Here is a 14,254-nt window from a genome sequence, read left to right as displayed (position 1 = left end):
AATTTTAACCATCTTCCCTGTCCCTGCTGAAGAAAAGCCGGCCCAAACCATGATGCTGCCACCACCATGTTTGACAGTGGGGATGGTGTGTTCAGCTGTGTTGTTTTTACGCCAAACATAACGTTTTGCATTGTTGCCAAAAAGTTCAATTTTGGTTTCATCTGACCAGAGCACCTTCTTCCACATGTTTGGTGTGTCTCCCAGGTGGCTTGTGGCAAACTTTAAACGACACTTTTTATGGATATCTTTAAGAAATGGCTTTCTTCTTGCCACTCTTCCATAAAGGCCAGATTTGTGCAATATACGACTGACTGATTGTTGTCCTATGGACAGAGTCTCCCACCTCAGCTGTAGATCTCTGCAGTTCATCCAGAGTGATCATGGGCCTCTTGGCTGCATCTCTGATCAGTCTTCGCCTTGTATGAGCTGAAAGTTTAGAGGGACGGCCAGGTCTTGGTAGATTTGCAGTGGTCTGATACTCCTTCCATTTCAATATTATCGCTTGCACAGTGCTCCTTGGGATGTTTAAAGCTTGGGAAATCTTTTTGTATCCAAATCCGGCTTTACACTTCTTCACAACAGTATCTCGGACCTGCCTGGTGTGTTCCTTGTTCTTCATGATGCTCTCTGCGCTTTTAACGGACCTCTGAGACTATCACAGTGCAGGTGCATTTATACGGAGACTTGATTACACACAGGTGGATTGTATTTATCATCATTAGTCATTTAGGTCAACATTGGATCATTCAGAGATCCTCACTGAACTTCTGGAGAGAGTTTGCTGCACTGAAAGTAAAGGGGCTAAATAATTTTGCACGCCCAATTTTTCAGTTTTTGATTTGTTAAAAAAGTTTGAAATATCCAATAAATGTCGTTCCACTTCATGATTGTGTCCCACTTGCTGTTGATTCTTCACAAAAAATACAGTTTTATATCTTTATGTTTGAAGCCTGAAATGTGGCAAAAGGTTGCAAAGTTCAAGGGGGCCGAATACTTTTGCAAGGCACTGTATGCAACAGTTTGGGCCGCCTGGCTCGTTGCGAACTGTGAACTAATTTGCCAGAGAGTTTTACATAATAATGACATAACATTGAAGATTGTGCAATGTAACAGCAATATTTAGACTTTAGACAGGTTTGCCACCTGTTCGATAAAATATGGAACGGTTCCGTATTTCGCTGAAATAATAAACTTTTGTTTTCTAAATGATAGTTTCCGGATTTTACCATATTAATGACCAAAGGCTCGTATTTCTGTTTATTATATTAAGTCTATGATTTGATATTTGATAGAGCAGTCTGACTGAGCGGTGGTAGGCTGCAGCGGGCTCGTAAACATTCAATCAAACTTTACTTAGTTTGCCAGCAGCTCTTAGCAATGCTAGAAGCACAGCGCTGTTTATGACTTCAAGCCTATCAACTCCCGAGATTAGGCTGGCAATACTAAAGTGCCTATTAGATCATATATTCAAAGGTATATGAAATACAAATGGTATAGAGAGAAATAGTCGACGCGTCATAATTCCTATAATAACTACAACCTAAAACTTCTTAACTGGGAATATTGAAGAACTGGGAATATTGAACCACCAGCTTTCATATGTTCTGAGCAAGGAACTTAAAAGTTAACTTTTTTACATGGCACATATTGCACTTTTACTTTCTTCTCCAACACTGTGTTTTTGCATTATTTCAACCAAATTGAGCATGTTTGATTATTTATTTGAGACTAAATAGATTTTATTTATATTATATTTTATTTATTATATTAAGTTAAAATAAAAGTGTTCATTGTTCATTCAGTATTGTAGTAATTGTCATTATTACAAACAAAAAATTATATATATATATATATAATACATTTAAAAACAATGGTCGATTTAATCAGTATCAGCTTTTTTTGGTCCTCCAATATTCGGTATCGGCGTTGAAAATAATTGGTCGACCTCTACCTAGTAGTATACATCCATTGAGTAGAACCTAGTAGAATAGATCTATAGTGTAGAACCTACTGGAATACATCTATAGAGTAGAACCTACTGGAATACATCTATAGAGTAGAACCTAGTAGTATAGATATATAGAGTAGAACCTAGTAGAATAGATCTATAGTGTAGAACCGAATATAATAAATCTATAGAGTAGAACGTGGTAGAATACATCTATAGAGTAGAACCTAGTAGAATAGATCTATAGAGTACAACTGACTGGAATACATCTATAGAGTAGAACCTAGTGGAATACATCTATAGAGTAGAACCTAGTAGAATACATCTATAGAGTAGAACCTAGTAGAATACATCTATAGAGTAGAACCTAATGGAATACATCTATAGAGTAGAACCTAGTAGAATAGATATATAGAGTAGAACCTAGTAGAATAGATCTATAGAGTACAACCTAGTGGAATACATCTATAGAGTAGAACCTACTGGAATACATCTATAGAGTAGAACCTAGTAGAATAGATCTATAGAGTACAACCTAGTGGAATACATCTATAGAGTAGAACCTACTGGAATACATATATAGAGTAGAACCTAGTAGTATAGACCTATAGAGTAGAACATAGTAGTATAGATCTATAGAGTAGAACCTAGTAGAATACATCTATAGAGTAGAACCTAGTAGTATAGTTCTATAGAGTAGAACCTAGTAGTATAGATATATAGAGTAGAACCTAGTAGTATAGATCTATAGAGTAGAACCTAGTAGAATAGATCTATAGAGTAGAACCTAATAGTATAGATCTATAGAGTAGAACCTAGTAGTATAGATCTATAGAGTAGAACCTAGTGGAATACATCTATAGAGTAGAACCTAGTAGAATAGATCTATAGAGTAGAACCTAGTAGAATAGATCTATAGAGTAGAACCTAGTGGAATACATCTATAGAGTAGAACCTAGTGGAATACATCTATAGAGTACAACCTAGTGGAATACATCTATAGAGTAGAACCTAGTAGAATACATCTATAGAGTAGAACCTAGTAGAATACATCTATAGAGTAGAACCTAATGGAATACATCTATAGAGTAGAACCTAGTAGAATAGATCTATAGAGTAGAACCTAGTAGAATAGATCTATAGAGTAGAACCTAGTGGAATACATCTATAGAGTAGAACCTAGTGGAATACATCTATAGAGTACAACCTAGTGGAATACATCTATAGAGTAGAACCTAGTAGAATACATCTATAGAGTAGAACCTAGTAGAATACATCTATAGAGTAGAACCTAATGGAATACATCTATAGAGTAGAACCTAGTAGAATAGATCTATAGAGTAGAACCTAGTAGAATAGATCTATAGAGTACAACCTAGTGGAATACATCTATAGAGTAGAACCTACTGGAATATATCTATAGAGCAGAACACATCTATAGAACCTAGTAGAATACATCTGGCAGGTAGCCTAGTGGTTAAGAGTGTTGGGTCAATACCTGAAAGGTTGGTGGTTTGAATCACCCAGCTGATAAATCTGTTGATGTGCCCTTGAGCAAGGCACTTAACCCTAGTTGCTCTGGATAAGAGCATCTGATAAATTACAAAAAAAGAATATGTACATAGAGTAGAATCGAAGACAGATGTATTTGATAGGTCTGAATGGTATCATGTCTGCATGACATTTTGAGTGAACAAATGACCGGTAACAAGCTAAATAAATAATCATTATGTCTCAGCCAGTGGTTATATATGGCAAGTGTTTCAATGTGAAGAGAAGTACAGCATGAGGCAAGTGTGATTTCCAACAGCTTGAGCTAACACCTCCATTTCAGCTGAGCTTGTTTTAGTCTAACTAGCTGTTCGAGCGCAGGGTTTTGATTTGAGCACGACATAATTGTCCATCATTCTAAGGCTAATAATACCTTGTAATGTCATTGCAATGAAAACAACATTTAAAGCCATCAGACAGCTTTATAGGCCAAATTGTGTTTACACAGGCGACATATCTTTTCCAATTTCTAATCATCTTTCCAACAGAGCTCCGGTTACAAGTTTAAACATCCTACTCATATAAAAACTGATTAGCTATATACAAACAGAAAACTATACAACTATATATATATATATATCATTGCAGATGGCAGTTACCAAACATTGATACGATAAAAAACAACACACAACCATGATAACTAATGATTATTAGTCATGAATGACCAGACCAGCAGGGATAATAACTTCTTGCCTGAGGCCTGACATTCAATATTAAAAAGGCCTGAGGTGATGAGCATTGAATAGTGCAGGAACATATCATACACCACTACAGTAGATCAGTCAATATCTTCCTATGAGACTTTGCTCCTCAACTCTGACAAGGAATTTTAAGTGAATGTTAATTTCTGATGCAAATCAGTTTTACTAGAAATATATTTTTCTCTAGCATAAGGGAGGGACAAAACAGTGGACAATGAAGTAGTTGTTAATCAGGTCCTACTAATTTCCCAGAATGACACTCAATACTCCAAACAGCTACTAAAAACAACCCCAAACTGTTTGGGGAATTTTGGGTTAAGCCTATAGAAGGACTCATAATGTCCTTCCGCAGTTATCACATGTAGCCTCAATTAATCAAGCTAACAAACAAATAGGAAAGAGGTGTGGCCCATGAGGGGCCAGCTGCACTCCAAACTTCCGATCCCATGGTTTCATTTCCAGATTGATATAAACTAAGAACAATGGGAACGTTACAGCAGGTTCTTTGTGTGGTTAATGGCAGGAAAATCTGTAATGCTCACAATTATCACCATTAGACTTCAATAAAAAGACTAGAACTGCCTGGGAGAAAATGGACAGTGGCTCCACTTGTTGCTGCTTAGTGGAGAGTGTTAGAGAGGTTGACTATTAGGAAGAACTGATTTAGGACAGAGCTTTATATTCACATGACATCAAGTCATTAATAATGTTGTTCTCCTAGCACATGGGCATTTCGCTGTCACTACTGTCATGTCACCTTTCTTCCATTCTTAGACAAGCTAACTTAATTGACAGAGGAAACAGTAGCCCTTCTCAATTTTTGTTTGGATTTTCTTGTGAATTAATTGATGATGCTAAACCAACCAAACAATGATTGAGACTGCACTGACAGCACAAACATCTAGGCCATATACAGATAAATGCCCATCTGCTAGGAGAACAACATAATACATTATGTGTTGTCATGTGACTCTGCTAGCACATTCAGTATACACATCCTAAAATGTGTGCAGCACTAATCTCTGTTATAGTCCAGGCAGCAGCTTTCATGTTGAGGTGGAGGTATAACTCACACACAGTATCAAACAACGTACTGCAGGACAACAATAATTCAAACAGCTGCTGGACAGGGGAGAAAATGGTTTAGGGACACAGATGCAGAAAAGAAGTGAATAGTCCTCGGCTCTTACATTGCCCAAGGAGAATGGCTTGGAGCCATAATGAAATGAAAGTCACAGAAAATGGCACCTCAGAATAGCCCCAGCCATACATCAAATCAATCAAATTTTCTTTGTCACATGCGCCGAAGACAACAGGTGTAGTGAAATGCTTACTTACGACACCTTAACCAACAATGTAGTTCAAGAAAAATAGTTAAGAAAATATTTACAAAATAAACTAAAGTAAAAAATTAAATAAAAAGTAACACAATAAAATAACAATAATGAAGCTATATACAGGGGGTACCGGTACCGAGTCAATGTGAGGGGGTACAGGTTAGTCGAGGTAATTTGGGGGGGGGGTAGAAAATACCTGTATATAGGTAGTATATACCTGCATATACGAGGTATATTCTACCTAGTATATACAGTACCTTGCAAAAGTATTCACCCCCTTGGTGTTTTTCCTATTTTGTTGCATTACAACCTGTAATTTAAATAGATTTTTATTTGGATTTCATATAATGGACATACACAAAATAGTCCAAATTGGTGAAGTGAAAGGAAATTGAAAAAATGGAAAAGAAATGAAAAAATTCTAAAAAATAAAAACTGAAAAGTGGTGCGTGCATATGTATTCACCCCCTTTGCTATGAAGCCCCTAAATAAGATCTGGTGCAACCAATTACCTTCTGAAGTCACATAATTAGTTAAATAAAGTCCACCTGTGTGCAATCTAAGTGTCACATGATCTGTCACATGATCTCAGTATATATACACCTGTTCTGAAAACCCCAGAGTCTGCCACACCACTAAGCAAGGGACACTGAAGACCAAGGAGCTCTCCAAACAGGTCAGGGACAAAGTTGTGGAGAAGTACAGATCAGGGTTGGTTATAAAAAAATACCTGAAACTTTGAACGTCCCACAGAGCACCATTAAATCCATTATTAAAAAATTGAAAGAATATGACACCACAACAAACCTGCCAAGAGAGAGCTGCCCACCAAAACTCACAGGCAAGGAGGGCATTAATCAGAGAGGCAACAAAGAGACCAAAGATAACCCTGAAGAAGCTGCAAAGCTCCACAGCGGAGATTGGAGTATCTGTCCATAGGGCCACTTTAAGCCGTACACTCCACAGAGCTGGGCTTCACGGAAGAGTGGCCAGAAAAAAACAAGCAAACATGTTTGGTGTTCGCCAAAAGGCATGTGGGAGACTCCCCAAACATATGGAAGAAGGAACTCTGGTCAGTTGAGACTAAAATTGGGCTTTTTGGCCAACAAGGAAAATGCTATGTCTGGCGCAAACCCAACACCTCTCATCACCTCTCATCACCCCGAGAACACCGTCACCACAGTGAAGCATGGTGGTGGCAGCATCATGCTGTGGGGATGTTTTTCATCGGCAGGAACTGGCAAACTGGTCAGAATTGAAGGAATGATGGATGGCACTAAATACAGGGAAATTACTGAGGGAAACCTGTTTTAGTCTTCCAGAGATTTTAGACTGGGACGGAGGTTCACCTTCCAGCAGGACAATGACCCTAAGCATACTGCTAAAGCGACACTCGAGTGGTTTAAGAGGAAACATTTAAATGTCTTGGAATGGCCTAGTCAAAGCCCAGACCTCAATCTAATTGAGAATCTGTGGTATGACTTAAAAGATTTCTGTACAGAAGCGGGAACCCATCCAACTTGAAGGAGCTGGGGCAGCTTCGCCTTGAAGAATGGCAAAAATTTCCAGTGGCTAGATGTGCCAAGCTTATAGAGACATACCCCAAGAGACTTGCAGCTGTAATTGCTGCACAAGGTTGCTCTACAAAGTATTGACTTTAGGAGGGTGAATAGTTATCCACACTTTCTGTTTTTATGTCTTATTTCTTGTTTGTTTCACAATAAAAAATATTTTACATCTTCAAAGTGGTAGGCATGTTGTGTAAATCAAATGATACAACCGCCCCCAAATTCCATTTTAATTCCAGGTTGTAAGGCAACATAATAGGAAAAATGCCAAGGGGGGTGAATACTTTCACTATAGGTTGAGGATGGCAGGAAGCTTGGCCCCAGTGATGTACAGGGCCGTACGCACTACCCTCAGTAGTGCCTTACGGTCGGATGCCAAGCAATTGCCATACCAGGCGGTGATGCAACCGGTCAGGATGCGATAGAATAGATGGTGCAGCTGTAGAACCTTTTGAGAATCTGGCGACCCTTGCCAAATCTTTTCAGTCTCCTGAGGAGGAAAATGTGTTGTCATGCCCTCTTCATGACTGTTTGGTGTGTTTTGATCATGATAGTTTGTTGGTGATGTGGACACCAAGGAACTTGAAACTCTCGACCCGCTCCACTACATTTGTCTATGGCTGCGTTTACACAGGGAGCCAATTCCGATCTTTTCCGATCTAATTGGTCAAAAGACCAATTCGTGAAAAAAAAGATTGGAATTGGGCTGTAGACAAATGACAAATGAAAAATGAATGACTGGGACTATACAGAATCCATCTACGATTTGAGATGACTTAAATGTCATCAGTAGTTCTATATCAGCTTCAGCTGTAATGAGACAACAATCAAGACATTTCATTTCAAGAGAAAACAAGAGGCCTATAAGACTTTCAATAAAGGACCAGCATGCCTCAGTCAGGCTGATAATTAATGTTTATGAGGTATCAGGACAATCAGCCAAAATAAACATCACAGAGTACACTCACGGAGTACACCGAAATCATGAATAGTATGAAATTGATACTTCCACAATGCTACGTTAGGAGGGTCAAAACACATGTCCGGTCCTATGTGTTTACTGATGCACTTGCCATACAATTTAGTCAACCCTTTTTGTAAACTCCAGGCTGTGACTCATACTGACGGGATTCTAGATCTGTGATGACGTCATAGGAAAGGAGTTTCATAACCAAAAACACTAATTCTGTTTGTGCCCTCGAAAACAGAATTTTGAGTAGCCAAATAACATATGATGAAACTATACACCAAATGAAAAAGCATTCATTCACATCCATCTGTTTGCGTTAAATTCGATCAGCCATGCTGTTTGCTCACCAGATGTTTTTCCCATTGTCTTTCTTTATGGGCAACAAGAAAAACATTTGGTCAAGGGGAAATAGGGAGAGGTTTCCTCAGTTGAAGCCACTGGGGAGGGTTTATCCAGGCACTGTAGAGGGCTTACACACTTAAACGCCAAGGTTTTTAAGATCACATGCTATTTGACATATAATAATTTTCTCACATTTTGTGTAATTGACCAAACACGTGAAAAGCTGACATTGTTATTACGAATAGTGAAAATTATGGACTATGATTCCTTATAGGAGGGAAGAGAACAGCAAGAGAACAGGGAGATAACAATTTTGTTTAAGAGAATACATGCCTTGCAAGGTAAACTCATAACTATAACACCTTAGGTTATGTTTTATTTAACTTTTATTTAACTAGGGAGGTCAGTTTAGAACATATTCTGATTTACAATGACGGCCTACCCCGGCCAAACCCTAACCCAGACGACGTTGGGCCAATTGTGTGTCACCCTATGGGACTCCCAATCACGGCCAGTTGTGATACAGGCTGGAATAGAACCAAGGTCTGTAGTGACGCCTCTAGCACTGAGATGCAGTGCCTTAGACCGCTGCGCCACTCGGGAGCCCCAATGTGGCTGCACTATAAGCTTATTTAGGCCCTGGAGAATTGAAAAGTCAGGCCTGCATGAACTTGTTAGTAATGTTATTGTTAAAGGTTCAATGCAGCCCTTATTATTTCAATATCAAATCATTTCTGGGTAACAATTAAGTACCTTACTGAGATTCAATACCATAGTACCCTCCAAGCTCATCATCAAGCTGGAGGGCCTGGGTATCAACCTCGCCCTGTGCAATTGGGTCCTGGACTTTCTGACGGGCTGCCCCGAAGGTAGGAAACAACATCTCCACTTCGCTGACCCTCAACACTGGGGCCCCACAAGGGTGCGTGCTCAGCCCCCTCCTGTACTCCCTGTTCACCCACAACTGCGTGGCCATGCACGACTCCAACTCAATCATCAAGTATGCAGACGACACAAGAGTAGTGGGGTTGGTTACCAACAACGACGAGACAGCCTACACGGAGGAGGTGAGGGCACTTGGAGTGTGGTGTCAGAAAAACAACCTCTCACTCAACGTCATCAAAACAGAGATGATTGTGGACTTCAGGAAGCAGAAGAGGGAGCTACCCCCTATCCACATCGAAGGGACAGCAGTGGATAAGGTGGAAAGTTGTAAGTTCCTTGGCGTACACATCACAGATAAACTGAAATGGTCCACCCACACAGACAGTGTGGTGAAGAAGGCACAACAGCGCCTCTTCAACCTCAGGAGGCATACATATAAAAACACAGGGAAATCACATGTCTGACTGCACTGGGCCTTTAAGTAAGCTTTGTGGTTGGTATGGTACTGAAGTTGCATCCTGATCCACCCTGTTGAACATCTCCCACTGCATTAACTGTGCCATTATTCAACACCACTCACATACTAACTTTGACATCAATACAGCAATGTCTGTTTGCTTGGGTATGTGTGACCAACTGGGTATTGAACCCAGGTTGTCTGCAAGACTACTGTGTTAGCCCACTGAGCTAAAGCCGTAAGGCATAAGCTCTTAGGGCTCAGTCAAGGTTAGGTTACTTATTGTGTAGGCTAGCTTGTTCACCAAACCTATATGTCCCTACTCTCTTTTGAAAAGAAAACAGATGTGCTGATCAGTATCTCTTCCATTGAAGATGTAGTTGATAGCGCTATAGCCCAGGGGTGGACAAACTTTTTGGCTCAAGGGCCACATCGGGATTGTGAAATTCAACAGAAAGCCAAATTTTTTGGGGTGACCAATTATTTGTTAAAATCAGTTTGCCTTGGCCTCCCGAGTGGCGCAGCGGTCTAAGTCATTGCAACGCAGTGCTTGAGGTGTCACTACAGACCCGGGTTCGATTATATATATATATATTTATTTTTTGATGTCTCGCGGGCCAGATTGAAGTACAAAACATTGATTGTTTGTTCAATAGTGAACTGTTATTGCGCCGTAAAAAAAAAAATCGAGTACAACACGTACGTCGCCTGATCCAGAGCTGTGTTGTACTCGATTTTTTACGGGTTAGGGTTAGTTCACTATTGAACAAACAATCAATATTTTGCATGTCTTCCAGTTTGCATTGTCATTTAGTTGTGTCTATATTAAACAGGGTTCAAATATGAGTAATTGTTGAGTCCATCACTGATGGCCATAACGTAACCTTAGTGATACAAAGTATTCGATTCTTGTCAAAGTAAATGTTACTTTCGTTTCGCCTGATGGAAGACAATTACTTCCAGCAGCTTGTTACATGTACATGCATTCAGAATCAGCTGCAATGATGTAGCTGCATATGCACGAGCACATTGGAGTGATGGGAAATAAGACAGATATTTTTTTCCGGCAAACCAACTCAAACTTGTTGAAAAGCTACATTTCAATAGGGTAAAGTTAGAAAAAATAATATAACGAGTGAAAATTGTCAGACATCGACTTCCTAAACAATTAGATAGCGGTACGCGCTTGAACGAGGAAAGTAGACTCACCACCGCTCGCATTTTGAGACAAGGTAGAGACAGACGTCTGGCCCATTCTGTCTTCAATTGACCGAAAAAGCAACAATCACGCGCTCCCCGAGGAACTTTTTTTTTCACCACAAAATCGTAGCCATCGCCTAATCCTAAAGTTCATTTCACCTACTTCAGGCAGTGGACAATTGTTGCGATAAAACTCTTGAAAAAACCGCTGGGTCTCAAAACCACTGATTCAGCTCAACAATGCCTGTCATTCCTTTATGCAGATTAGTCTACTACCCGTCAGAGGTCGAGGGGAGGCAGTCTCTGTAGCCTACCTCCCCAACAGCCTACAACTGATATGTAGATACCAGGATTTCATCCCTACAGTATAGACATTTTTCGAACACACAGTTACTGACACCACAATATCATTCCAGTGTTCAAAATCTTGAAATTCATGGCAGTTTGATGTTTGCAAACATCAATTTCTAAAATCCAAAATATCATGGCATAGTTTTAGTAACTTAGTAATACATATAAAATCAACACAAATCTTCAAACAGGTCTTTGAAAACTGAATAGAAAGTTAGTTTAATACTATATTTGGGCAATGGAAATCTTAAATCTACATATTATGGCTACCTGCAAAACTTGCTTACACTGTTACAGTCATCTGAATTGTTCCTCTTAGGCTAAGGTTTCCTGAGAAGAAGAACAAAGCCCTGAGTGAGCTATATGGTCAGTAGGTGGGAACCTCTCAGGAAGGCTCTCCAATTCCCGCCCAGAGCTGACGGAAACCAGCCCTCTCCTGCCTCCAGACCCTCCCTGAGCATTGTGTCACAGGCAGCTACACTGTGAACGCCTCACCATAACCCATCTCCTCGTCCTCCCACCTCCTAAACCGTGCACAATATCTCTGTTATTACAGCACACAAAGGCAGCACTGTACAATGAGCATGTGCTGTTACTTTGGCCCTAAATGCTAAAACTAAACTAAAAGATCACCACCCCTGAGCTTGTTCACACCACTTAAAAATACACCAAAGATGGCTGGCTCTATTTCCTTTCAAGGCATGAGGCTCAACCCCTGAGTGGACCTCTGTTGCAGTGAGCTACAGCTTTTGACATGGGCGATACCATTCTGATGTCATAGTACTCGCAGGGGCCCTATGGCAGGGCCTCAGCTGACACTCTAGCTGTGTGATGTGTGTTAACAGGAGATAAAATACTTTCACATACCAAAACATGGATATACTAAACCATACAGCACTGCCGCACACACTGATTACAGCCTACACGTTGAGTAAGAGCATTGCCATTGTACATATAGGGAAACTGTGAGTGTAGATACATTGTAATGGGCAAACTACTATATATAGAAGCTCAATTAAATAACTATTGTAATGTTGACAAGAGGGATCATTATAATCATGATTAATGACATGAATGTATGTACACAGTAGGGTCTATGGTGAGTTGGTAGATACAGAGTATCTGAGAGAGGTTGTAAAAATCCATTGACCTTTGCAGACTGTTTGGTTTAGGTGCAAGGGTGACATCTACTGTCCAATGAACATTCTGTCAACAAGGATATTCTAGAAACCATACCATCAATCAATTTAATATATTTTAGATTTGAGATTCTTCAAAGTAGCCACTCTTCGCCTTGATGACAGCTTTGCACACTCTTTGGATTCTCTCAAACAACTTCATGAGGTAGTCACCTGGAATGCATTTCAATTAACACATGTGCCTTGTTCATTTGTGGAATTTATTTTTTCTTAATGCGTTTGAGCCAATCAGTTGTGTTGTGACAAGGTAGGGGTGGTATCCAGAAGATAGCTCTATTTGGTAAAAGAACAAGTCCATTTATGTCAAGAACAACTCCAATAAGCAAAGAGAAACGAAGGCCATCATTGCTTTAAGACATGAAGGTCAGTCAATACAGAACATTTCAAAAACTTTGTAGAAAGTGCCATCGCAAAATCCATCAAGCGCTATGATGAAACTGGCTCTCATGAGGACCGCCACAGGATAGGAAGACCCAGAGTTACATCTGCTGCAGAGGATACATTCATTAGAGTTACCAGCCTCAGAAATTGCAGCCCAAATAAATGCTTCACAGAGTTCAAGTAACAGACATATTTCAACATCAACTGTTCAGCGGAGACTGCATGAATCAGGCCTTCATGGTCGAATTGCTGAAAAGAAACCACTACTAAAGGAGACCAGTAAGAAGAAGATACTTGTTTGGGCCAAGAAACACAAGCAGTGGACATTAGACCGGTGGAAATCTGTCCTTTGGTCTGATGAATCCAAATTTGAGATTTTTCCAACCGCTGTGTCTTTGTGAGATGCAGAGTAGGTGAACAGATGATCTCCGCATGTGTGGTTCCAACCGTGAAGCATGGAGGAGGAGTTATGATGTTGTGGGGGTGCTTTGCTGGTGACACTGTCTGTGATTTATTTAGAATTCAAGGCACACTTAACCAGCATGTCTACCACAGCATTCTGCAGCAATACACCATCCCATCTGGTTTGCGCTTAGTGGGACTATCATTTATTTCTCAACAGGACAATGACCCAAAACACACTTCCAGGGTGTGTAAGAGATATTTGACCAAGAAGGAGAGTGATGAAGTGCTGCATCAGATGACCTGGCCTCCACAATCAACCAACCTCAACCCAATTGAGATGGTTTGGGATGAGTTGAAGCTGGTTGAGAGAATGCCAAAAGCTGTCATCAAGGCAAAGGGTGGCTACTTTGAAGTATCTCAAATCTGAAATATATTTGTTTAACACTTTTTTGGTTACAACATGATTCCACATGTGTTATTTCATAGTGTTGATATCTTCAATATTATTCTACAATGTAGAAAATAGTAAAAATAAAGAAAAACTATGGAATGAGTAGGCGTGTCCACACTTTTGACTGGTACTGTATGTCTTTACAATGTTACAATATACCTCACTCATTGACTAATGGATATGTGTATTTATGTTGTTACAATATACCTCACTCATTGACTAATGGATATATGTATTTATGTTATTACAGTATACCTCACTCATTGACTAATGGATATATGTATTTATGTTGTTATAGTATACCTCACTCATTGACTAATGGATATATGTATTTATGTTGTTACAGTATACCTCACTGATTGACTAATGGATATATGTATTTATGATGTTATAGTATACCTCACTGATTGACTAATGGATATTAGTATTTATGTTGTTACAATATACCTCACTCATTGACTAATGGATATATGTATTTATGATGTTATAGTATACCTCACTGATTGAC

At 39.6% G+C, this 14,254-nt stretch overlaps 1 protein-coding gene across 2 annotated transcripts in view; it reads right to left on the bottom strand.

Moving 5' to 3' along the window:
• LOC139381430 (phosphatase and actin regulator 2-like) overlaps positions 1 to 14,254 on the bottom strand; it is a 69,801-nt gene that overhangs the window by 36,484 nt on the left and 19,063 nt on the right. Inside the window, exon 1 of one of the 2 annotated variants that reach the window (XM_071124941.1) lies at positions 10,969 to 11,193. The exons of the other annotated variant lie outside the window; for it this stretch is intronic. Within the exon in view, the coding sequence (XP_070981042.1) occupies positions 10,969 to 11,014 (46 nt within the window). The 5' untranslated portion in view covers positions 11,015 to 11,193. Of the gene's footprint in view, positions 1 to 10,968; positions 11,194 to 14,254 lie in introns of those variants that run through there. 2 annotated transcript variants of the gene reach the window in all.

Source organism: Oncorhynchus clarkii, chromosome 23, assembly GCF_045791955.1.
Source record: "Oncorhynchus clarkii lewisi isolate Uvic-CL-2024 chromosome 23, UVic_Ocla_1.0, whole genome shotgun sequence".
NCBI classification, from domain to species: domain Eukaryota; kingdom Metazoa; phylum Chordata; class Actinopteri; order Salmoniformes; family Salmonidae; genus Oncorhynchus; species Oncorhynchus clarkii.
The sequence above is the reverse complement of the archived record's forward strand: the minus strand, read 5'-3'. Positions and strand labels throughout refer to the sequence as shown.